General features: G+C 35.9%; 1 protein-coding gene and 1 pseudogene across 1 annotated transcript; one reads left to right on the forward strand and one right to left on the reverse strand.

Annotated features, from left to right (window-relative positions):
- The first annotated feature begins 1,613 nt into the window (after positions 1–1,613).
- LOC137002175 (CD209 antigen-like protein E) lies at positions 1,614–20,223 on the forward strand. Its single transcript, XM_067361681.1, has 7 exons — positions 1,614–1,718; positions 3,460–3,588; positions 4,541–4,630; positions 4,819–4,890; positions 5,016–5,167; positions 19,242–19,354; positions 19,555–20,223. Exons 1-7 carry the CDS (start codon positions 1,652–1,654, stop codon positions 19,715–19,717), a joined length of 786 nt encoding a protein of 261 aa, XP_067217782.1. The 5' UTR covers positions 1,614–1,651; the 3' UTR covers positions 19,718–20,223.
- On the reverse strand, positions 13,768–13,884 carry LOC137002268 (5S ribosomal RNA; annotated as a pseudogene).
- Positions 20,224–25,052: the final 4,829 nt, after the last annotated feature.

Here is a 25,052-nt window from a genome sequence, read left to right on the forward strand (position 1 = left end):
AGATCTGCTGGATTTCAAATACTACCATAATTTCATGTCTAAGCTAAACAATGTGCATGTTTGTTCAACTAGTTTAAGCATTTAGTCTAGTTAATAAAATCTTGTTTGCATTGCATCTGATGTTTGTATTTTATGCTCATAAACTGGAGTCCCTAATTATGCTGATTGTTGCTATATGCTTTTAAATGTGTTGGATAAATATTAGGATATTACTGTCAATGATCAAGAGAGTAATATCCTCTTATAGTCAATAGACATTCTCACTAAACATTCACCAGACGAGTGCTGGCCAGATGTTGGAGACTCTGTTAATAATTCCCCAAATCAGTTACTCCAGCTCAATCCAAATTATAGTAAATTTATAGCATGTCCTTAATGTCCTTCCAAAGCCTCAAAGAATTGTGAATTTGGCATTAAGAACAGTAACAGCTCAAAAAAAGAAAGAAAAACATCAAGTAGTTTATACAGCTTTTTATTATATAATATGGCCAAATTGCACATGTCTGTATAGGCTCCTTGCTGTCAAAACCAGATAAATACTATTTCAGTTTCAGTTTTGAACGTGATTTTCTTGAGTTGTCTGGTTTTCATAAAGAGCATATTTTTCATAGTCATTTTGTTTGATTTAAAGTTTAAATGCACTCAATTATATCTGGACATCACGTTTCAATGTTACTAAAGATTTCCACTTGTTTTATTCCTTCCCACTTCCTACAATTCTTCTGAATGTTATGTTATACATTCCTTGTGTTATTAATCAGTGAAGCTGACAACTTACCCATGCAGTCCATTCCTGCCTGTCCCTCATTTGTGGTTTAATGAAACCACATGAAAACAAACATGATCTGTTCACTGCTTCCAGTTGACATAATGACACCATCAGGAAGGAAATAATAAGAGAGTGAATAACAATAAGCTGACCAGATTTATTTTCATAAATCCACAGCTAATTGCTATGATAACAAATTGTTGAACCTACACTGTAAAAAAAAAAAAAAAAGAAAAGAAAAAGAAAAAGAAGAAAAAAAAAGTTATATTTCCCAAAATAGATTTGCATTTCTTAAAAATAAAGAATAGTGTAAAAGGTTTAGGAAAGTTTTATTCCATTCCTTTTCATTCCCCTTTACTGATGATGGAACTTTACTTTGCTGGAACATTCCAACTATAACCTATAATATTTTTAATGAACAAACTATTTTTAAAACTCTAAATTTTATATATATATATATATATATATATATATATATATATTTTTATATATATATATATATATATATATATATTTTTTTTTTTTTTTTTTTTTGATCATTTTGGTTTTGTAACTGCATGTGAATATATACAACCACAGATGCACATATACTCAACAACTTTAAACAGTGAAACAGCCTCAATGTCGGTATGTACTGCACATTACACTGTGTATTTACTGATGCATAGCCTATTTTACATACTTAAGTGTTTGTTTAAATGTAAAAGGACATGGGTGTTTTCAAGCTGAATGTCATTATGCTCTGTTAAATGTTTATTAAAAGCCTTTTGTATTTCCTTTCTGTACAAAAATCACTCTTATTACTGTACTTGTACATCTATGGCTTTCTTGTTTATAGCAAAAGTTCAACCAGAAGGGCACGTCTTCTATTGGATTCATGAAATGGATTCAGTCAATGAAAGTAATGATTACACGCCAGCTTCAGGTGCCAAATGCTCTCGGTACAAAGGTGAGATATTATTGTCATGTTTTAGAATTTATATTCTGCTCATTACTGTTTAGAGAGTTCAGAGAGGTAAAGTATTGAACACTTTCTGAGAAGAAAACAGACATCGAGATCATATAGCAAGATTATCACAGCAGAAAGAACTTTGTGTAAAATGTTTCATGCATTTGTTAAATGAAAGGGGTCATGACATGGATTTTTTTTTATTAATATGTCATTAATATTTTTTAATATGTTCCTTGAGGTCCACATATAATGTTCTGAAATGATCTTGTTTTTAAGGCACTACTCTGTTAAGGCTCATCAGTAAACTAACACTTTTATGATTGGCTAACATAATTTCATGGGAACGCCCCATGTTTCAACGCCCACTCGCTATTGCAGAGTGCAGGGTGTTTTGAAATCATTATCCATATAAAACCATCATTTACAGACAAAGCATTATGAAATCATTTACTTACGGTTTGTGATGTAGCTGCTGTCAGATCCAATACAGTTGACTGCTTCATCTTTCAACAATAGTTTCTTTATGAACTCTCCAAATACAATGTGCCATGTTTACAAAACAAAATGCTCCGAACAAACATACAACTCCGACGGGATCCTTGACGACATTAAAAATAAACCATTCACTTCTTTCTTATGCTGGGATCCTTCTGAAGTCTGTACAGAGACACAAATGAGCTGTTCAATATATAGACGCATCAAAGCATGCCAGTGGGCGGGGCATATTGTGCGATGATGTAAAACTATTCGTCAATATCTTGCTCTGAAGGCAATCATGTGCAAATGAATTTGCCGTGTAAACCATTTTTGAAACTTGATTCAAAATCCTGCTTGAAAGCTAGAAGCTATGAAACTTCTAATGGTACAAAGACCTCATATATGTCGAAAGATCAAGGTAAATTTCTCATGTCATGGCCCCTTTAAATTAAATGTGAATCTGGTGTTTCTTATCAATTGTTACAGCATACTGTTTATCATGTGACGAGAATCCCCATTTTGTTTGTATTGGTTTTAAATGTCCAAAATTCAAATGACATTTTGTAGACCCAGGTGAAAAAAAAAGTACATTTTTATAATGTACTTGAAGTGCTCTATTTTTGTGCACTAATTTTGTACTTCATATACTAAAAATTCTTCTTTAGTACTTTCTTAAGATCATCTTAAGAACATCTAGTGTACTCAACTGTGCTATTTTGAGAACCATGAAATATGAACTTAAATGTGCTTTTAATATACTATCTCTGTATTTAAAAAAATATATTTAGATACTACTTATAGTAAATTTGAACCCATAGTGTACTACAAGTGGTAACTAAATATATTTTTTAAATACAGAGATAGTATATTAAAAGCACATTTTAGTTAATTTTCATTGTGTCTCAAAATAGCACAGTTGAGTACACTTAGATGTTCTTAAGAAGTACTAAAGAAGAATTTTTAGTATATTAAGTACAAAATTAGTGTGCAAAAATAGAGCACTTAGTACATTACATGTACAAGTAACATTACAAATGTACATAGTACAAGTACATTATTGAAATTATTATAACTTTTTTTTCACCTGGGGAAGCTGAAGAACATGGTATGACTAAGAAATTGTTACATTTTTAATTTGTGAAATTCAAGAATAGCTATAGGCAGTGATGTATCAGGAAAACATCACTGACTCCATAAAGAAAAGTCAGGGATTCAGAAGTTATTAGTTTAGATCACTTTAACACATAATTTCTGACCCCAGTGAGCTCCATTCAAATTCAAGAACGAGAGACAGAAGTCATTTCCCCAAAGAGGACTAAAGTTCTTCTGATTGTTCTGGGTTTCTCTCTTGTTTTTGCTCTCGGAGGTCTCTGCGCTTTTTGGACACTTTGTGAGTATAACTGATACTTTATTAAATATGTTCAATGCTTGACATTAACACCCGCCAAATGCGGGTGGATTTCAGCAATGTGTAACACAGTCTCTTCTACTAGCCAATTTGGCAGCTTGAATATTATAATATACACTATATTGCCAAAAGTTTTGGGACACCTTTACATGCACAAACTTTAATGACATCCCATTCTTAATCTGTAGGGTTTCATATAGAGTTGACCCACCCTTTTGCAGCTATAACAGCTTCAACTCTTCTGGGAACACTTTCAACAAGGTTTAGGAGTGTGTTTATGGGAATTTCTGACCATTCTTCAAGAAGTGCATTTGTGAGGTCAGGCAGTGATGTTGGAGAAGGCCTGGCTCGCAGCCTCCACTCTAATTTATCCCAAAAGTATTCTATCGGGTTGAGGTCAGGACAACCCTCACTCCCTTGCTTCATTTGCTCCAGATGAATATTGTTGGAGTTACATGGCTTTCAGGGTGGGACTGAGCATATTGCACATAACTTTACTCATTCCTGCAGATTTTGTGCTCACACCCAACGTGTGCACACATAATGCCGTCTCTGTCTCAGTCCTAAATTGAGTACTTTTTCACTGCTTATTGTGCTTAAACAGACAAATACACACAAAGTAATGTCAAAATGCCGGTCTTGTCGAGTATTCATGTAAACACAGTCTGTTATGTTTTAAATGAAGTTGAGAAGGAAACGCATGTGTAACAGTATAATGGATGGTTAGTAACTTTGGAAAACCACAAGCCACAATGGCTAGTGACCAAAAAAGTTAATGTGAAGTCCGGAATGTGTTCATTACTTAAATATAATTAACTGTACTAAATCGCATATTGAATTGTCTGTTTATACATCTATTTGCATCATGAACTGTAACTGATCTTGCCTGCCTTTCATGACCCTGCTGCTGCTGCTATTGTTTTGTCTTAATCAGATAATAATAAACTTGCTGATATCGAATCACTGAATGAGCAGCACATCATGGTTTCAAAGCAACTGGCAGCTCAAGAGATCAACAGCACAGGTGAGAAAACCATATTTAGTAAATGCCAAAGTACATGTTTGTGATGTTTCATTCACAGAACTGAAAATTAATGCTTGCTTTTATTTTCTTGAAGCTAAAATGAAAGAGCTAAAAGAACTCATAAGAAGAGTTCATATTTCTAAATGGCTTCTTGTTTCTCTTTTATGTTTTAATTGTCTTTCCATCAGCCCTGAAGAAAGAGTTTAATGATCTTACAGCCAGATACAACACACTCAGAGAATGGCTGTCCTTTAATGATGGTGAGTGTCAGTTTACATGCTTAATGTGACACAAAGTGTGAATGTTTTTGCTCATGGATCCAGTTTGATCAACTTCATGATCTAAATAATGGAAGGTTTATTCACACTTTATTCATTACTCACAGCTCAGTCTTGTCATCTCTCTGTGGATGGCTGGATAGCTTGTCGTGGAAAGCTGTATTTATTCAGCTCTGATGAACTGAACTGGTCGATCAGTCGAGATGTCTGTGTTTCTAAAGGAGCCGATCTGGTCACCATAACCAGCCGATCAGAACAGGCAAGTCAGATCAATTATTAAATAATTGATAGTAGATGTAGTAGCATTATGAAAAAGTTTTAATCACATGTGATTTTGGCGGTTTGAATATTTGTTTTAGTTCTCAAGATGCACTAGGTTATTTTTTCCTCAATAAAATGTTTTACTGAATAGTAGTAAAATAGCATACTTTTGATAAATACTGTACATTTAAAGGTCCCCTTGAACATGTTTTTAAAAGATGTAATATAAGTCTAAGGTGTCTCCTGAATGTGTCTGTGAAGTTTCAGCTCAAAATACCCCATAGTTTTTTTTTTTTATTAATTTTTTAAACTGCCTATTTTGGGGCATCATTAACAATGCACTGATTTTCACTGACGCCGCCCCTTTAAGAGCGAGCGTGTTCCCTGCCACATGAGTTGTTGACTATATTACAGCGCATTTACAAAGTTCACACAACTAATATAACCCTCAAATGGATCTTTACAAGATGTTCGTCATGCATGCTGCATGCATGCTTCGAATTATGTGAGTAAAGTATATATTTGGATGTCAACGTTTTATTTTGAGTGAGTTTGAGGCTGTGTTCCGTGGCTAACGACTAATGCTACACTGTTGGAGAGATTTATAAAGAATGAAGTTGTGTTTATGAATTATACAGACTGCAAGTGTTTAAAAATGAAAATAGCAACACTCTTGTCTCCGTTAATACAGTAATAAACGGTGTAACTTTAACCAACAGTAGCCTACATTAGCAACATGCTAACGAAACATTTAGAAAGCCAATTTACAAATATAACTAAAAATATCATGATATCATGGATCATGTCAGTTATTATTGCTCCATCTGCCATTTTTCGCTGTTGTTCTTGCTTACCTAGTCTGATGATTCATCTGTGCAGATCCAGACGTTACTGGCTGTCCTTGTGTAATGCATTTGAACACTGGCATATGCAAATATTGGGGTGGAGCCCCCGACTGTTACGTAACAGTCGGTGTTATGTTGAAATACGAGTGTTTTCCGGAAGTCTTTTAAACAAATGAGATTTATATAAGAAGGAGGAAACAATGGAGTTTGAGACTCACTGTATGTCTTTTCCATGAACTCTTGTTATTTAACTATGCCGAGGTAAATTCAATTTTTGAATCAAGGGCACCTTTAAAAGTATGAGATGAAAAATTCAGCCATATCAGTGACTTAGTCAGGATCTGCTCACCTCCTCATGGGGCCTAATAATATCTAAAGGTAATGAGATAATATCTTAAATAACAGGGTGATGAAGAATAAGTCTTGTATCACCCTGAGGGAGTTTATTTTGTGAAAAGAACCGGCTCAGTGTACATTATCCCTAGACGGCTGTGTGAGAGTCGAGACTAAGGCCCAATCCCAATTCTACCCCTTACCCCTTCCCCTTTGTTTCGCGCGTTCACGTGAAGGGGTAGGGGTGTCCCAATTCTCATTTGGTTGGAGGGGAAGGGGTAGGGGGAAGGGCCAGGTAGCCCTTCAAACGAAGATTTTTCGGGACCACACTTCAGACGAAGGGGTATGATAAATTTCCAACATGGCCGACCGAGCGAGCAGAGAGACCCATAAATGTAAGTATTTTTTTTACGTAATAAATAATCACTTGTTTTATGTTGCCTTTAATCTTGTGTTCATGTATACGGTTATGTTCTCCAAAAAAAGATTTCTTAAAATCGCTATGAAAACAGTTCGCTAATGTTTTTTACTTTATGATAGTTCCACAACATATTTTTTTTATATTTTATTGAAACCCGCGTTGATTTGACAACATAAATTCAAATCCGGTGGCAGCTAACTTGTCTTTTTGCCGCATGCCTGATTAATGTATTGTTTTGTTGTGGTTACGTCCATAAATACGTGTACGTTACATGATATAAACAAAAAGTGCATTCAGTTTGCGTGCTTATTCATCAGTATAGGCCAATTTCACACTTCCGGGTTTTTGGCTTCCGGAACGATCCACGCAGTGTAAAAGTTTTTCCGGTTACAGTGATAGATAGCCTCGATCAGAACCAGCTCGGAAATCAAAGTCGTTTTACGAATTAAATGTCATGAAAATGTCTGAACGTTCTTGGTGAATTATTGGTGAGACTACAGAGCTCTCATTAAGAGCTAAATTTAATAAATCATGTGAATTTATGGCGGTTAAACTAGTTATATTATTCGTGCCTGTTTGGCGCGGCTGTGCATATCGTGCTCCATGTGCTGTAAAGACAGTGCCTGCGTCTCAAAGTGCATACTATCCATCCTAAATAGTAGTCTATGTGTAATATTCAGTGCTATTTAGTGTGGATAGTAGGCTATGCACATTGGGATGTATAGAGTGCTTTTAGCGACATGCTGGGGAAATTATCAGCTGGAAGTTCCCTTATCACGCAAGATCCTCTGATTCATGAAACAGGACCGCTCGCACCCTGATATTTCTGGATATAAACACTTCAGTCTCTCACTCATTTTCCTGTCGTCATCATCTTAAAGTGTGTATTATGCGCAGTGTTGTGCTGTTGCAACATTAATGCAAAGACTGATGGTTGTACAGTGTGGTGTTGGAAATTAATTATGTCTTAGTTTAATCATTTTAATCGATCAGAATTAGTTATAACATGCTTGAATGTGGGATGTGATGCCATATGAGATTACATGCTATATATTTTTAAAACATATTAAACTCATGACAATATTATGTATCTCGATTTTATATCCCCCATTAAAGTATATATTGGGAGTTGTTTTTTTTTTTTTAATTAATAAATTATATAAATAATGTTCGTCGTACGTAATACGATCGGGGAAATTGCTGAATGAGTAGCTGCGTAGCCTTTACTGTATGACAGCTGGTGATATAAATCCACCTGCCGGTAAATTCGAGCAACGGTCTGAGCGGCCGTACAAACTACAAACCAGTAGAAAATAATTTCTTTGTAGATTATACAAAAGCGACTTGGAAAACAGACAAAACAGAAAAGGTAAGAAGCGATATTTGAGAAAAGAGCATATCAATGTAATAGCCGTAGACGCATAGCGGAACTAACTTTACCCTGCGTCACGTGATTTCCGATTCTTGTGAAAAAGGCCTATCGTATGTTCTGTATCAACCACGGACTCCTGAGGAAACACGCAGGCTCGTCTCCTTTGTCTTATGCGAAGAACTGAAGACAAATGCAAAAAAAAAATAGCTGTCGCCCAAGCAGCAGAGATCACTACAGCTATCGATGGCATCTTTAAAGGCCAATTCACACCGCACCAACAAACAATTTTTTTAGCGCGACCCTTTTTATTAACGAGACCCATAAGCATATACAACCATGTAGCTAAACAAGCCAAAACGAATTATTAAAAACGAAACTGAAGGTAAACCTGCGTTGCTCTCATGGTTAACGTTACCTCTCTCTTTCGGTGAAGTGGAGCAGCTGCTCTTGCTCAATGGCACGGATTGCACTATGGACTACTGTACCTTTTGTATATTTTTTTTTAACAGTATTTTATTTTTTATAATGAACAAGCTGCGATGTCACGTTTCCACTGCTTTGTTGTGTGTGTGAGGCGCGGGCGCGATCAAACAGCTGTCTTTGCAGGGGACTTGCCTCATCGTCATGGCAACGGTTCGTGAACAGGTCAGATTACTTCAGAGTTTGTTGCCGTCTGTTGGAAAACTGTTCACACCGCGCAGACATTCCACGACCCGACAAACGCCGATTAAACATGTTCAGTCGGGTGAAAACCGACTCCAACAGACGCCAACAGGGGTATCACACCGATCCAACAAACTCCAACAGACGAGTGTTGTCGGTGCGGTGTGAATGGACTACTTGCACAGCTAGTTCCGCTTTCTACTTATTACGGCTCGAGCGTTTCCGGTCAGCGTTCAGCGCACTTATATACAGAGAGCTTCTTGTGAAAACGCAGATTATTACTACATTTTAGGGCTGCGAAATGTTTTTTAAACAATTAATCATATTCTCTGCATTAACATTAATTATCTTCAACCTGCTGAAATGTTAATATATTTCCCTTCCAAATGCGCATTCTGAATAATAAATAAATATATTTCCCCACTAACCTTCCGCCGTCAAGTGCTCGTCTTCTAATTAGCAGTGTTTTTCTCTTAATCATCATATTTCATACCTGTTAAATTTACATTTAAATGAATTTGACTGATAAACACAGGAAGTGTTTTACTATGGTAAGTGTAGTAACGATGGGTGACAACGCATTATCACGATGGCAAGACAAAAAAAAAAAAAAAAAGTTAAAACTGCTCTTTTATTCCAGTGTTTGAAACAGTTGAATGAATGTGATAACTGCTTTAACGGTGTTATTAATTAATCTTAAAGTTTAACGCAATGACAGCGCAACTACCTTGACTATTAGGATTTTTGGCATAAATGTGTGAATTACATAAATAGTTGTCAGAAAAAATGGCACAGAATAGAGACTAAAATATTATGTTGATCTTATTTATCACGTCTCACACTGCAGCGTCGCAATCACTAGTAGAGCGCTGACACCCTGTGGTGAAAGAATCACAGCTTATGTTGGATTAAAACTTAAAGTCCCGTTGAGTTTGGAAAGGTCTGTACACGGTAATCATCAGAATCTCTTCTCTTGTCTCTGAATATGTCTGGAATTTAAAATCATCCCGAGGACTCTCGTTTTAAGAGGGGTTTAGTTATCTATGTGATAACGGCGCATTGAAAATATATATAACCGGAAACAACTGAGCCGTAATATTTCAAACCGGATGTGCGTCACGAGGCTCAGTGCAAGTAGTCCATTGGCCTTAAGAAGTGTGTGATAAACATCGGCGCATCTATGACGTAGGAGCTAGCGACGACTTATGATGACGTGTAACGGTCTAGTAGTGGTGTCCCATTTCTTAGGGGAATATTTTCAGCCCTACCCCTTGACACTCTGTTTCAAGGGGCAAGGGGAAGGGGTAGGCGTAGGGGTAAGGGGAAGGGGAAGGGGTATAAAATAGAATTGGGATTGGGCCTAAGAGAGCGGTCTGTTATACTTCGTTGCTATTGCCGACAGCCATTATCAGGAAATATCAGAAAGAGGAATGTTGCGAATGACCAATCAGATTAATGTATTTCAGAGAGCCATGCAGGGAGTCTGTTATTGCACAATAAACCCAGATATATTATAATTATTATAATAATTATTTTTATTATTATTATCTCACTTGTAAAGCTTGCGCAAAGAAAAACAGTTCCTAGCAAGCGGCTTTGATCCATTACAAACGTTCCAAGAACATTTAAAGGATTAGTTCACTTTTAAATAAACTTTTCCTGATAATTTACTCACCCCATGTTGTAATGATGGGTCAACAGCGTGAGGATCCATTTGCAGCATCTTTATTATGAAAACACAGCACAGTACAAACAGGGGCAAGACAGTAGCGTAAACAGGGACAGGCTTAATTCGAGGCAGGCGGCAAGGATTCAGGGTCTTACTACAGGCAGGGATCGTGGCAGGCGGCAGGCAAACACAGTCCAGGAAACAGGCAAGGGTCAAGGCTGGCGGCAGAGGTTCACGAAAGCAAGGCAGTCCAAACGGTAACAGAATAACAGTCCACAAGAAAACGCTCAGAATTAATCACTAAGGCAAATCAAGACTTTGTGGTGTATGGATGTGTGTGTGCGTCTTAAATAGTGTGAGTGTGATGCAGTGCATGTGTGTGTGTGCAATCAGTCCCAGGAATGAGGGCCTATGGGTAATGTGGTCCAGATGGGAGCAGCTCAAAACTCAGGTGACGGCTCCCTCCGGCGACCGGGAGGAAGAGCCGCGGGAGCCGTATTCGTGACACATGTCATCCAAGATGTTCATGTCGTTAAGGTTTTTGATGAAAACATTCCAGGATTATTCTCCATATAGTGGACTTCAATGGCCTCCAGATGGTTGAAGGTCAAAATTACAGCTTCAAAGGGCTTTAAACGATACCAGACGAGGAATAAGGGTCTTATCTAGTGAAACGATCGGTCATTTTCGAAAAAAATACAACTGTATGTGTATATGCTTTATAAACACAAAATATCGCCTTGAACGTACTTCCTCTTTCCGCATTCTTGAAAACGCTGTATGTCCTACGCCTTCCCTATTCTACTTACGGAACGAATGTAGCGCCAGTTTCGTTTTTTTCCGTAAGTAGAATCCATGGGTTTCAAAGACGTCACTTCCTTCTATGCCCGCCGCCATAGTTGTGTCCGAGATGGCAACTAACACAGCAGCGCTTCATTGTATTGATGGTCATCTTTAGCTTCAGCGCGAGTGCTCAAACAGCAACACAAAACATTATCTACGATTGTGGCTGTCATATTAATAACATTTTAATTGTCTACACTATTGTATTAAAATATTGTGAATTCTAGTTGCTGTGTTTCGGCGTGTTGTTACAGGAAGAACGCATATACAAAAGGAGCTATTCTGACTACGTTACTAGTTCAAGTTCATGCGCGCATGATTTAAATATAAGTTGTATTTTTATGTTTATCTTGTATAAATATAATTACCATAGGATGTGTTCTGTTGAGTTAATTAACCTAGCAAAGCACTTCAGTTTACGGTGTTCATTCAGCGCGTGTAACGTTAGCTCAATCAGTAATGTTATTATCGATGTAACCGAAATGAGTATGCCTTTAAGGGGCAGGTGACGTGATAGGGCAGGTTACTTTAAAAGTCTTGCGGGTTTCGGTGAAACAACATTTGATGAATGAGTGTGTGTGGGGTTCTCTGGCGCATTGGAAGAACTGCTTGTGCGTGGTTACTGCTCTCAACAATTCAGTATGAGTAAACGGGGTCCTTATTAGTAGATTTTAATGAGAAATGTTTAATATGCCTGCTAATGTGTTTTTAGGATTGGTTGTGTGCTGAATACCTGTTGATTTGAAGACGCTGTGTGCGTGCAACTCTGGTCAAGTTTATTGATGAGTTGTAATTGATATGAAATGTGGTGTCAAATTTAGTATGTGTTCTCTTAGGATCGCTTTGTGTTTATACTGAGTTACGATCCATGGACAATCTTGCAGAATAGACTGTTGCAAATTGCAATCCACTTCTGCCATTTAACAAGACTGTTTCAATGTGAGTGTATAGTCAAGTTCATTGACGAGTTGTAATTGCTATGAAATGCGGTGCCATAAATCTAGTATGTATCCTTTTAGGATCGCTTCGTGTTTATACTGAGTTACGAGTGCCAGCATTCATGGACAACCATACAGAATAGACTGTTGCAACTTGCAATCCATTTCTGCCCTTTACTGTTGACTGAGACGTAACAAAGTGATCCATAGCATAATTTTAGAAGGTACTTGAGTATTTTATATGGTGGTGTTAATGTAATATGATGATTTTTGTGTAATAAAAATGTGAAATGGTTTTAATTACAGGTTATAAATCCTCCTTCGGGTTTAGCGCCACCGTTTCTTTCCTATTGAAATTTAAGATTTATTTGTTTGTTTTTTGTTTCATATATATATATATGTATATATATATATATATATATATATATATATATATATATATATATATACACACATACAGGTGCTGGTCATATAATTAGAATATTGTGTAGAATATAAGTTTATTTTTTTTAATTGTAAATTATTTTAAAAAATTAAACTTTCATTTATACTAGATTCCCTACATGTAAAGTAAAACATTTCAAAAGTTTTTTTTTTTTTAATTTGTTGATTAGAGCATACAGCTAATGAAAGTCCAAAATCCAGTATCTCAAAATATTAGAATATTTACATTTGAGTTTCGTTAAATGACCATCCCTACAGTATAAATTCCGGGTATCTCTTGTTCTTTGAAACCACACTAATGGGGAAGACTGCTGACTTGGCAATGGTCCAGGAGACAATCATTGACACCCTCCACAAAGAGAGTAAGTCACAGATGGTCATTACTGAATGGGGTGTTTACAGAGTGATGTATCAAAGCATATTAAATGCAAAGTTGACTAGAAGGAAGAAATTGGGTAGGCAAAGGTGCACAAGCAACAGGGATGAAGTAAAGTCGATTCAAACACTTGGGAAAGCTTCACAATGAGCCAAATGAAGCCGGAGTCAGTGCATCAAGAGTCACCACACTCAGACATCTTCAGGAAAAGGACTACCAAGCCACTTCTAATATAATTTAATTATAATAATTCCTTACATTTATATAGCGCTTTTCTCGGCACTCAAAGCGCTTTACATAGAAGGGGGGAATCTCCTCAACCACCACCAATGTGCAGCATCCACTTGGATGATGCGACGGCAGCCATATTGCGCCAGAACGCCCACCACACACCAGCTTACTGGTGGAGAGGAGACAGAGTGATGAAGCCAATCAGTGTATGGGGATGATTAGAAGGCCATGATGGACAGAGGCCAATGGGCAAATTTGGCCAGGATGCCGGGGTTACACCCCTACTCTTTTTCGAAGGACATCCTGGGATTTTTAATGACCACAGAGAGTCAGGACCTCGGTTTAACGTCTCATCCGAAGGACGGTGCTTTTTGACAGTATAGTGTCCCCATCACTATACTGGGGCATTAGGACCCACACAGACCACAGGGTGAGCACCCCCTGCTGGCCTCACTAACACCTCTTCCAGCAGCAACCTGGTTTTCCCAGGAGGTCTCCCATCCAGGTACTAACCAGGCTCAGCCCTGCTTAGCTTCAGTGGGCAACCAGTCTTGGGCTACAGGGTGATATGGCTGCTGGGACCAGCATATTTCTGTTTTGAAAATCCATTTTTTGATTGATCTTAGGAAATATTCTAATATTTTGAGATACTGGATTTTGGACTTTCATGAGCTGTACGCTCTAATCATCAAAATTAAAAAAAAAAAAAAAAAAAAAAAAAAAAAAAAAATTTTGAAATGTTTTACTTTACATGTAGGGAATCTAGAATATATATGAAAGTTTCATTTTTAAAAATAATTTACAAAAAAAATGAACTTTTTCACGATATTCTAATTATATGACCAGCACCTGTATATATATATATATATACATGGAAATGACATACATTGAGTCTCAAACTCCATTGTTTCCTCCTTCTTATATAAATCTCATTTGTTTAAAAGACCTCCGAAGAACAGGCGAATCTCAACATAACACCGACTGTTACGTAACAGTCGGGATCATTAATATGTACGCCCCCAATATTTGCATATGCCAGCCCATGTTCCCAACATTATGAAAGGCATTAGACAAGGGCAGAACGTCTGGATGTGCACAGCTGAATCATCAGACTGTAAGCATGCAAGGACAACAGTGAAAAATGGCAGATGGAGCAATAATTACTGACATGATCCATGATAACATGATATTTTTAGTGATATTTGTAAATTGTCTTTCTAAATGTTTTGTTAGCATGTTGTTAATGTACTGTTAAATGTGGTTAAAGTTACCATCGTTATTACTGTATTCACGGAGACAAGAGCCGTCGCTATTTTCATTTTTAAACACTTGCAGTCTGTATAATTCATAAACACAACTTCATTCTTTATAAATCTCTCCAATAGTGTAGCATTAGCCGTTAGCCACGGAGCATAGCCTCAAACTCATTCAGAATCAATGTAAACATCAAAATAAACACTGTACTTACGTGATTAGACATGCTGCATGACGAACACTTTGTAAAGATCCATTTTGAGGGTTCTATTAGCTGTTTGAACTTTTTTTATGTTGTTTAAGGCAAGCGTGAGCTCTTGGGGCGTGGAGCACCAGATTTAAAGGGCCACACACCCTGAATCGGCTCATTTCTAATTATGCCTCAAAATAGGCAGTTAAAAAAATGAATTTAAAAAAAATATATGGGGTATTTTGAGCTGAAACTTCACAGACACATTCAGGGGACACCTTAGACTTATATTACATCTTTTTAAAAAAAGTTCTAAGGCACCTTTAATATTACAGTAGTAAACATTGCTTTTTTTGAGCTGCGCACGCTGAAGCTGAAGAGAATAAAAACCCATAAACTGAAGGTTTACTCAACGGAACACATCCTATATAAGATAATTCAGATATTTATACAAAATAAAAATATTATAACTAGTATTTGCACAAAGTCACGCACAGATGAACTTGAAGTAATGTAGTCAAAAACTCCGAAACACAGCAAATAAGCCCAAAGAATTCACAACGTTATATTACAAGTGTATACGATTAAAATATCATGTATAAGAAGACAGTCCCAATCATATTAATGTTTTGCCTTACTTTTTGAGCGCTCGCGCTGAAGCTATCTATCATCAGCTCTGCAGGTTATTTACCTCAACGAAACACATCCTTTATTAGATTAATCGGATAATGACGCTAATGCACAAGTGAAGTTTGAACAAGTTGTGTAATCAATGTTTAACTCCAGTAGACGCGCTCTTCCCACAACAACACGTTGAAACAACAACATAGAGGATTCACAACGCTTTATTACAATAGTGTTCTCGTTATAATGTTATGTAAATGACAGTCCCAGCAGTTATTAATGTTGTGCATTGCTGTTTGGCTGCCAGTGGTGTGGTCCCTTCTGATTGAAGCCAACAATTCCGCCGATCTAACTCCTTTGGGATTGAATAAAATTGTAGTTCGGGGTTTCTCTGACGACTGTTAAAACGGCTAATAACACAACATATCCCAGATATATTGTAAACTTGTTGTGAACCTTCTGAGAGCGTTTTGTTGGCCTTCCTCTGGTAGTTGTAGCTGCTGTCACCATAGACTTAAACAGGGCGCGCAGCTGTGACCGGACACAAATATGGCGGCGATAACATACAGTGACGTCACATGAAACCCATGGATAAGGAAGGCATAGGACATACAGCGTAAGCGTTTTGAAGAAGCGGCTTTTCACCACAAATAAATAATTATGTGGACATGAACTACTGATTTGAGTTGAAACTCTTTTAAAATCTTATCTGTTTGTTATCTTATAATTTATCAGTGTATGAAACAATTGTTCTGGCAACAAGACAAACACTGTAACAATATTGCAGTACTGTTAATAATGATCGAAGTATTCTGATTTCATTTTCAATAAGTTGTCAGTTATACAGCGCAGTGTTATATTAATGTCATATAGTTTTATAAATATTTTGACTTTTAAAAAAAAAAAAAAAGATTTTCATTTCACTTTACTTTTAGTAGGCTACATCAAGTTAAGCTAAATGAAAATGAGAAATGTTGCCTTGAAATAAAATAAGTTTTTAATATTTTATTGTATTTCAGTTAACTTTTTTTTTTTTTTTTTACTCATTTTAGGGTTTCGTTTTAGTTTCAGCTAATTATATTAACCCTGATACAGCGTTGCTATTGACTACAGTCATTAACAGGAAATATCAGACCTCGGAATGTCAAGAGCCGACCGATCAAGAGCCGAATTTTGATTGTTGACGAACATTTAAGAACAGCAAGAAATGGTTATATTTCCACTTGAGTTTGGTTCAGCATGGCATGACTACAAACCGTTCTCGCATAGGCTGTATGCACAGTTACTTCCTGGTTGTCGTTAAGCCAACTCGGGCATTTCCGGTGAACTGTTAGCTGTTCATTCTGTACTCACTGTACATTGACGCAAAACCATCAATGGTTGACTTTTTAATGTTGTATTCATATTTTCATGCAGTTATCACATTTTGCCAATAAACCAGTTTTGTTGATTGCAATAAAGTCGTTTTTCACTTTGTTTTTGACTAAATATTAAACAAATAAAATGCAAAATAACTAGGTTTAAAAATACATTTTGTCAATGTGAAGTATGTCAATGTGAAGTCAAAAAATCTTAAGAAAAACAATAATTTTCTTGTGAATGTATGACACAGAAAGCGAGAACAGCACTTTCCCTTTGTAACCACAGCAGCTGTCAGTCAGTGCAGTGCAAGATCAATGATTTCAGCACACTTGTAAAAACACACATTTTATTCAATGAATCTAACTAAAGTGCACAATAAATATTAAATTTGAAGCTTTCTTTCCACATAAAAGTGTGAAAACCAGGAGGGGGAGCAGGAGGGGGAGGGGGGGGGGGGCATATACCTGTGGGTGGGGAACTGGTGGCTGAGGAACTGTTACAGAGGTAACACAGCTCTGCTTATCATATTAGATACATTTGAGTGTGTTGAAAATGATGTTATAACGTTACTCTGAGTGTTCGCTCGGCGGCTGCTGTGAGACACTTGTTTAAGACACACTGCAGTAAGATAGATCGATTTTAGAATATCATATTAAATGCTGGATGTCTTGTGTTGATAAATGGCATGCAATTAATTTTAAAACGTATTGTATGATGGAAAAAATTCTGTATTACTGTTACTAAAAATAAAGCTGCATCTGATTATGCTATGTTAGCTACTACACAAAATAGTGTTTTTTCTCTGAGGCATGGTAAAGCATGGTACTCGCAAAAATTCAAGAAAATTAGATTTAAACAATAATACTAAACATGTAGAGCTATATAACAATAAATAGATTTATAACAATAAATAGGTTTCTGTCTATAAATATATCAAAACAGTTGTTCCCTTGTCTATCAAAACATATAATATATTAAAGCGTCTTTTCGCTTCATGGTTTCTACAAAATAAAACCAGAAACCGAGGGTAACGCTGATATGACGCAATTGACAGGCGACTCCTCACACGTCCCAGAGCCTTGGTTAAAATTGCAATTTTCTCACGATTTACAAATAGTTGGAAACATTTGGGATATTGTAAGTACTCAAGTGAACAAAATATATAACATATAACCTAGTGGTTTTTGGATATTTTACTGCAAAAATTGTACATCCGTCCTTCGGATGTGACGTTAAACTGAGGTCCTGACTCTCTGTGGTCATTAAAAATCCCATGGCACTTCTCGTAAAGAGTAGGGGTGTACCCCGGTGTCCTGGCCAAATTCCCTCCATAGGCCCATACCAATCATGGCCTCCTAATAATCCCCATCCATTGAATTGGCTCTTTCACTCTCTCTCCTCTCCACCTACAGCTGGTGTGTGGTGAGTGCACTGGCACCGTTGTACTGTGGCTGCTGTTGCATCATCCAAGTGGATGCTGCACACTGGTGGTGGATGAGAAGAGACCCCTGATATGATTGTAAAGCGCTTTGGGTGTACAGTAGTACATAGGAAAGCGCTATATAAATGCCTCATTCATTCATTCATTCATTCATTCATTCATAGCACCTTTAATGCTATGCCTGACTATTTAAGTGACTGTATTCTGATTATAAACTAAGTATTATACTACTGATGCTCAACACACCAGCAAATGACTCTCACCGGAAGTTCTTAAGCTGGCTTATATTATTGCGGAAGTTCTAAAGAACGCTCCGTGCATATAGCCCATTCTCAGCATGATGGTTGGCTAACCATGTCAAACCATGCTGGTAGAATGCGTGACATCGCCACTCAGGATTGGTCATTTGTCTGTTGCCTGGCTACCAGTTTCTCTGTAGCTGGCCGAGCACAGTATTGAGTGAAGTTAATGCAAGTTAATAAAATTAATTATGACTACATCCTTTCATAACACACCTTTACATATACCCAGCACACTTAAAGGGTTATAGTTATAGTTCACCCATAATGAAAATTCTGTCATCATTTACTCACCTCAAGTTGTTCCAAACCTTTGGTTACAAACATTTTTCAAAATATCTTCTTTTGTGTTCTGTTGATGAAAGAAACTCATACATATTTTAAACAACTTGAGGGTGAGTAAATGATGACAGAAATGTAAATGATTTCATTTTTGGGTGAACTATCCCTTTAAGACTGTTTACACCAAAGACAATTACTATAGTGACTGACAACGATATAGCCTATAATTTTAAAAATCGTTATACAAGTAAAAGAAAAAAAGAGTCCATAACAGCACAGAGGAATAATGTAGTTGGAATCACTTTCACAATGACTTTTGTTTTTCCAGCTGATGAATGTTAAAAACATTGACAGCCAATTAAGAATCCATGAACAGAACGATATCGTCCACTTGTGTTGACAATTTAGCTATCTTTTGTTATAATTATTGGTGTGAATGGGCCTTAATTTTACTATTTGTTTGAAGCTGTCATTTTCTTCTTTAGGACTTTCTGGTCTCCAAAATTAAAATTACGCACTGGATTGGTCTCACTGATCTGGACACTGAGGGACGCTGGGTTTGGGTGAATAACCAAACTCTCACTGAAACTGGAGAACAGTAAGAACTCTGCATGTGTGATCTGTTTTATCAAAATACTTGTAATGTAAATAATGACATAATTGTGAACTTATGACAACTGAGAACCAACAAAAAGTGAGTCATAAACACGATCATTCAAAAATGACTAAAAATACAGCTAAAATTAGTGCAAGGGAAAATGTGTTTTTTACTTGGATTTGCTTGTTTGTGTGTTAAAGGTTCTGGTTCAACGAGGAGCCGAGACAACCTGATAACTGGAGAGTAGAGGATCCGTCTGGAGAGAACTGTGCTAGTCTGGGAGATCATTATGGCAATTTTCAATCTTGGTTTGATGCTTCTTGTAAAATAAAGAAGAAGTTTATCTGTGAAAAGAAATATTAATATATCTTCATCAGTGGAACTAATTAATGAGGTCTATTTTGATTTTACATATGCACATAAAAATAGAGGGAGGGCTCTTTTGGATTTGCTTACTCGCATCAAGTTAAAATGCTCTATTATTCCTCCAGTGAACTGAATTGAAAGTTCCATTATCATGTCTTGATTAACTTTATATTTTAATCTACAGTATAAGCTCTAAAGCAGACTATACCTGTTAATACAAAAGCTTTTTGTTTTGATTCCTCACACATCACTTGCAATCATGCTTTTGTATGAAAATGCTGTGTTGAGCAGACGGCAGCCTTGTGTTTGGACAAGATCAGTTTTGTGTCTAAAAGTAACTTATAAGACACTATACTATAACTATACAATAAGACCTATGTGCTATAGCTAAATGAATAAATGTAACTTGCACTATACAGCTATTTTAAGCCTTGTGAAGCAATAGGTTCTCGTGTGAGAAACAGAACGGAATTTAATCACTGATAATTTTGTATTTTTTTACAACATGCACAACTGTTCTGTCATTTTGTATTTCTCTCTGTTCTGTAATAAATGATTGAATGTAATTTAGTATTGTTATTTTGCATCTAGTCTGATATTGGTTTGATTGGGTGAGACATCTGAAGGGATGAAAACAGGAAAAAAGTCTTGTAGAAACATGAGTAACGAGCAAGACTGCAGAAATGTATCTATCTGTAGTCTTTATACATCACTGTTACAAAGAAATGTATATCCCCTGAAAGTTTTTATGTGCAATATGGTTGGAAATAACAAGACGTTAATATGATGTTGATCGTTTGATAATTGATAGACACATAGCCTACTATCGCCTTCCAAGTACTTCCGCCAAAACCGCATTTTCTTATTCTTCAAAAAGCTTATGCTATTTGGTGGAAGCACTTAGAAGACGATCATTTGTTTATATAAATATACATTTACATTTTTTTTTTCAAAAATGGACGATCGTTTCGCTAGATAAGACCCTTATTCCTCATCTGGTATTGTTTAAAGCCCTTTGAAGCTGCACTGAAACTGTAATTTTGACCTTCAACTTTGAAGTTGAAGTCCACTATAAGGAGAATAATCCTGGAATGTTCTTCTTGTAGTCTTTTTTCATGCTCATGAAAGAACGTAACGACAAAATCTATTTTGTGTACAGTATGTGCTGTAAAAACTGCATCAACTGAACTTTTATGTTTTAACAATAACATTTAGACAACTTATTTTTGCGCCTGTTCTCTGGTTGTTTTTATCTATTCTCCACTAGATGACACTATTGCAGCAACCTCTAACTTTAACAGCCGTCAAACATTACAAATGAATCATTTCACATTTAACATCCAATTTTCAAATTTTTACCATATCCAAAGCACTAAGCTGTAAAACAAAGAGTCAACTTTCTCCAAACTTTTTATTGGCTTGCTCATGTTCTGAGGGAGACCCCCTTGACAGACCCCTTTTCATTTATCAAAGACCCTCTGCATCAAACCTGTTCTCGCTCATCAATACAACTTCAGCAGAGATCAACTGCAGCCTCAACAAATTGCAGGACAAGCTTTTTCAAACAGGCAGGTCACGCAAGTATCAAGTTTTATCTTTCTTTTGATGCACTAAGTATCACCTTCCTCGTCACTGAGGATCTGCTGGATTTCAAATACTACCATAATTTCATGTCTAAGCTAAACAATGTGCATGTTTGTTCAACTAGTTTAAGCATTTAGTCTAGTTAATAAAATCTTGTTTGCATTGCATCTGATGTCATTTGTATTTTATGCTTATAATTTGGAGTCCCTAATTATGCTGATTGTTGCTATATGCTTTTAAATGTGTTGGATAAATATTAGGATATTACTGTCAATGATCAAGAGAGTAATATCCTCTTATAGTCAATAGACATTCTCACTAAACATTCACCAGACGAGTGCTGGCCAGATGTTGGAGACTCTGTTAATAATTCCCCAAATCAGTTACTCCAGCTCAATCCAAATTATAGTAAATTTATAGCATGTCCTTAATGTCCTTCCAAAGCCTCAAAGAATTGTGAATTTGGCATTAAGAACAGTAACAGCTCAAAAAAAGAAAGAAAAACATCAAGTTTATACAGCTGTTCCTCCACCCTCCATATAGACAAAAGAAATGTTTAGATTCCCAGAAATTCCCTCTGAAATTCCCTCTAATAGATTCACTCTGATCTTTGTTATGTAATTTAAAAGTAGAAATATAATTTCTAAAACATGCCAATAATGTCTTAAAGACCTTTCTGTGTGATTTTTGCCAGATGTTTGGATCGAATCCAATCCTTTTTTGGATTTGCCTATTTAAACGATGTATCTTTTCTCCAGTGAAGTATGTCCTTTAGCGCTTCACTGGAAGACATGTAACTTTAACTTACCACAAAAAAAGCAAATCCAAATAAGGGTGCTATCCAAACTATCCTTTTCTGTAAGTCTTTCTTAAATTTAGAAGCTCTAAATTATGTCAAAACAGTCAAACTAGTCCACTCATATAAACACAGCTTTTTATATAGACAGCCCATTCATTTTTCATTTAGTCATTTTTTGCTCTTAAAGTGTTTTTCATAAGCACTAGTTCTCTAGTAACTCTACTAGTTACTCTCTTTACATCCTGATTGCAAATATTAATAGGCTATATATATATATATATATATATATATATATATATATATTTTTATATATATATATATATATATATATATATATATACTAATCAAAAAAAGATTTTTTGATGCTGTTCAGTTTATTTAAACAATTTATTTTGATTCAACACCATTGTATCAGGTTTCTGGTTTAAATGTGATTGATTCATGTTAAATTGACTTGAAACGATTACTCTTTGACTTAACTTGATGTTTTCATATTGGAATAACATGTTTCAATCAAGTAAACCCAACCAGGACTCAATCAAACAGGATTTTCACTTCACATCATGCTTTGCAAAGGGGCTGAACTAGGAGTGTAAATGTTGAAATAAAGTGTTATTTTAAGCAGTTTTTAGGAAGATGAGAACATGGAAAGACTTTTTAATGTTTACTGTTCTATTATGTTGGTATTTAAAAGTTTCTGTTAATTAATAGTTTTAGGGTTACCATTGTGGTGAATTGTTGCACTTGTGCTTGGGTTGAGGACCTGCTAACAAACTTTCAAATTACTTTAATAAGAAAGTAATCACTGTGGTGCTCTGGGTTGCATTTCCCAAAAGCACTGTAATCCTACGTCGATTGTAAAACCATTGCCACCAATGGACTTATGATCAATTTAGGCTTTACAATGTTTTTGGTTAAGGCAATTTAGGATGAATCCAGTATCACATCTAGATTTCTAACACAGAACATCACAAAAACTATATAAATCACAAAATTAAACAAGAAGAATTAATTGTAAAAATCAATGTATATGAAAACAATTTATTTTTTATTTATTTATTTTTTGCTTTTTATTTATTTTCCAAAACATTGCAAATTAGTTGGACTGACACTATTAAATTAAGCTGTGCCCAACCATAGTAAATAAGTTGAATCAACCTTAATAAATTAAGTTGACCCAACGTAAGTACATTAAATTGGAATAAGAGAATTGCATAATGCTGAAATAAAGCAACTTAATTATGTATTTCCACATTTTTTACATTTTTTTCCATAATTTTTTTATGTTCGTTCAAAGAGTTATTTTTTGAGTGTATATTGGAAGTATTGTCCCTGCCAACCCACCAAATGCGGGTGGATTTCAGCAGTGGCGTGTAACGCAGTCACTCCTACTAGCTTTGGTGGCTTGAATATTATAATGTATACATTTTTCAGTTGTAGTCTTTTAAAAAGGCATCTAAAATAATAAACTAAGTGCAGTGTAGTATTATCAAAAATATTGATTTTTCTATATATTTTTAAAAGGAAATCGCTTTCAATACTCATTTCCCACAGAAAAGACGTACGATACTAGCTGTGCTTTCTCTCTCTCTCATCTCTCCGAGTTGACACACAAACCCTCCTCCCCTCACTCCCTTGCTTCATTTGTTCCAGATGAATATTATTGGTATTACAGGGGTTGAATTTTGGGGTGGGCCTGAGCGTATTGCACATAACTTTACTCATTCCTGCAGATTTTGTGCTGACACCTCCTAACGTGTGCACACATAATGCTGTCTCTGTCTCAGTCCTAAATCGAGTTCTTTTTCACTGCTTATTGCGCTTAAACAGTCAAATACACACATATTAATGTCAAAATGCCGGTCTTGTTGAATATTCATGTAAACACAGTCTGTTATGTTTTAAATGAAGTTAAGAAGGAAACACATGTGTAACAGAATAATGGATCCATGTGTCAAGTCTTAAGCAGCCTAATATACCTGCTGCCAAATTATGAGATAATATTAAAAATATCTGTGTCAGTTTTTCCCCATGGTATCGATGTCAAAATTGTGGGCAGTGAAAATGCTGAGTGGCTAGTAACTTTGTAAAACCACAAGCCACAATGGCTAGTGACCAAAAAAGTTAATGTCAAGCCCTGAACATGTTCATTACTTAAATATAATTAACTGTACTAAATCGCATATTGAATTGTGATTGGTCTGTTTATACATCTACTTGCATCCTTTTAACCACTGGTATTTCCAAACTGAGGTTATCAATAAAATGTTTACATTTGTAGCATCAAGTACATTTATAATGAGACAAAATTTCCTCCAATATTATCTTGAACTCCTGTTCTCTGAAGGATAGCTTTCAAATAGTTATTTTTCTGTAGTTCATAGTTTAGAGCGGTAGACTTTCTGACTTGCCCAAAACTGTTTGACCCCACTGCTGCTGCTGCTATTGTTTTCAGCTCTGAGAAACTGAACTGGTGGAGTAGTCGAGATGTCTGTCTTTCTAAAGGAGCCGATCGGGTCACCATAACATGTGTCAATGTCAAGTGTGTTCATTCAACAATTACACATACAAGGCTGCAAGAATATATCTCTCCAAAGTTTTTATACACCATTGTTACAAAGAACCACTCTTTTTGTTTTGTTTTCTTAAAAAGTAGCTGGATGTGAATTGTTATTTTTATCTTTTGACAGCCCTATTTTAAGTCATAAGGTTTAACAAATCAAAAAAAAATGTATATCCCTGAACGTTTTTATCGACAACATGGTTGGAAATAACAAGACGTTAATATGATGTTGACAGCTCCAAAAACAACAGAACGCCTACTCTACTTTGATGGGTTTTTTTTTTTTTTTCTATTTAAATAATGACATACAAAAAAAAAAAAAAAAAAGTGTCAGAACTACCTCTGAATGGCTGTCAAATGAGTATTTTAGAAGGTGTCATGATCTG

Source organism: Chanodichthys erythropterus, chromosome 15, assembly GCF_024489055.1.
Source record: "Chanodichthys erythropterus isolate Z2021 chromosome 15, ASM2448905v1, whole genome shotgun sequence".
Taxonomy (NCBI): Eukaryota; Metazoa; Chordata; class Actinopteri; order Cypriniformes; family Xenocyprididae; genus Chanodichthys; species Chanodichthys erythropterus.

What these genes read in the sequence shown, in the direction of transcription:
- LOC137002175 (XM_067361681.1), top strand. Translation starts at nt 1,652, where the DNA reads ATGGATTCAGTCAATGAAAGTAATGATTACACGCCAGCTTCAGGTGCC. An exon ending in CAAATGCTCTCGGTACAAAG is followed by an intron (nt 1,719 to 3,459) that starts GTGAGATATTAT and finishes TTCTGACCCCAG; the next exon opens with TGAGCTCCATTCAAATTCAA. An exon ending in CTGCGCTTTTTGGACACTTT is followed by an intron (nt 3,589 to 4,540) that starts GTGAGTATAACT and finishes TGTCTTAATCAG; the next exon opens with ATAATAATAAACTTGCTGAT.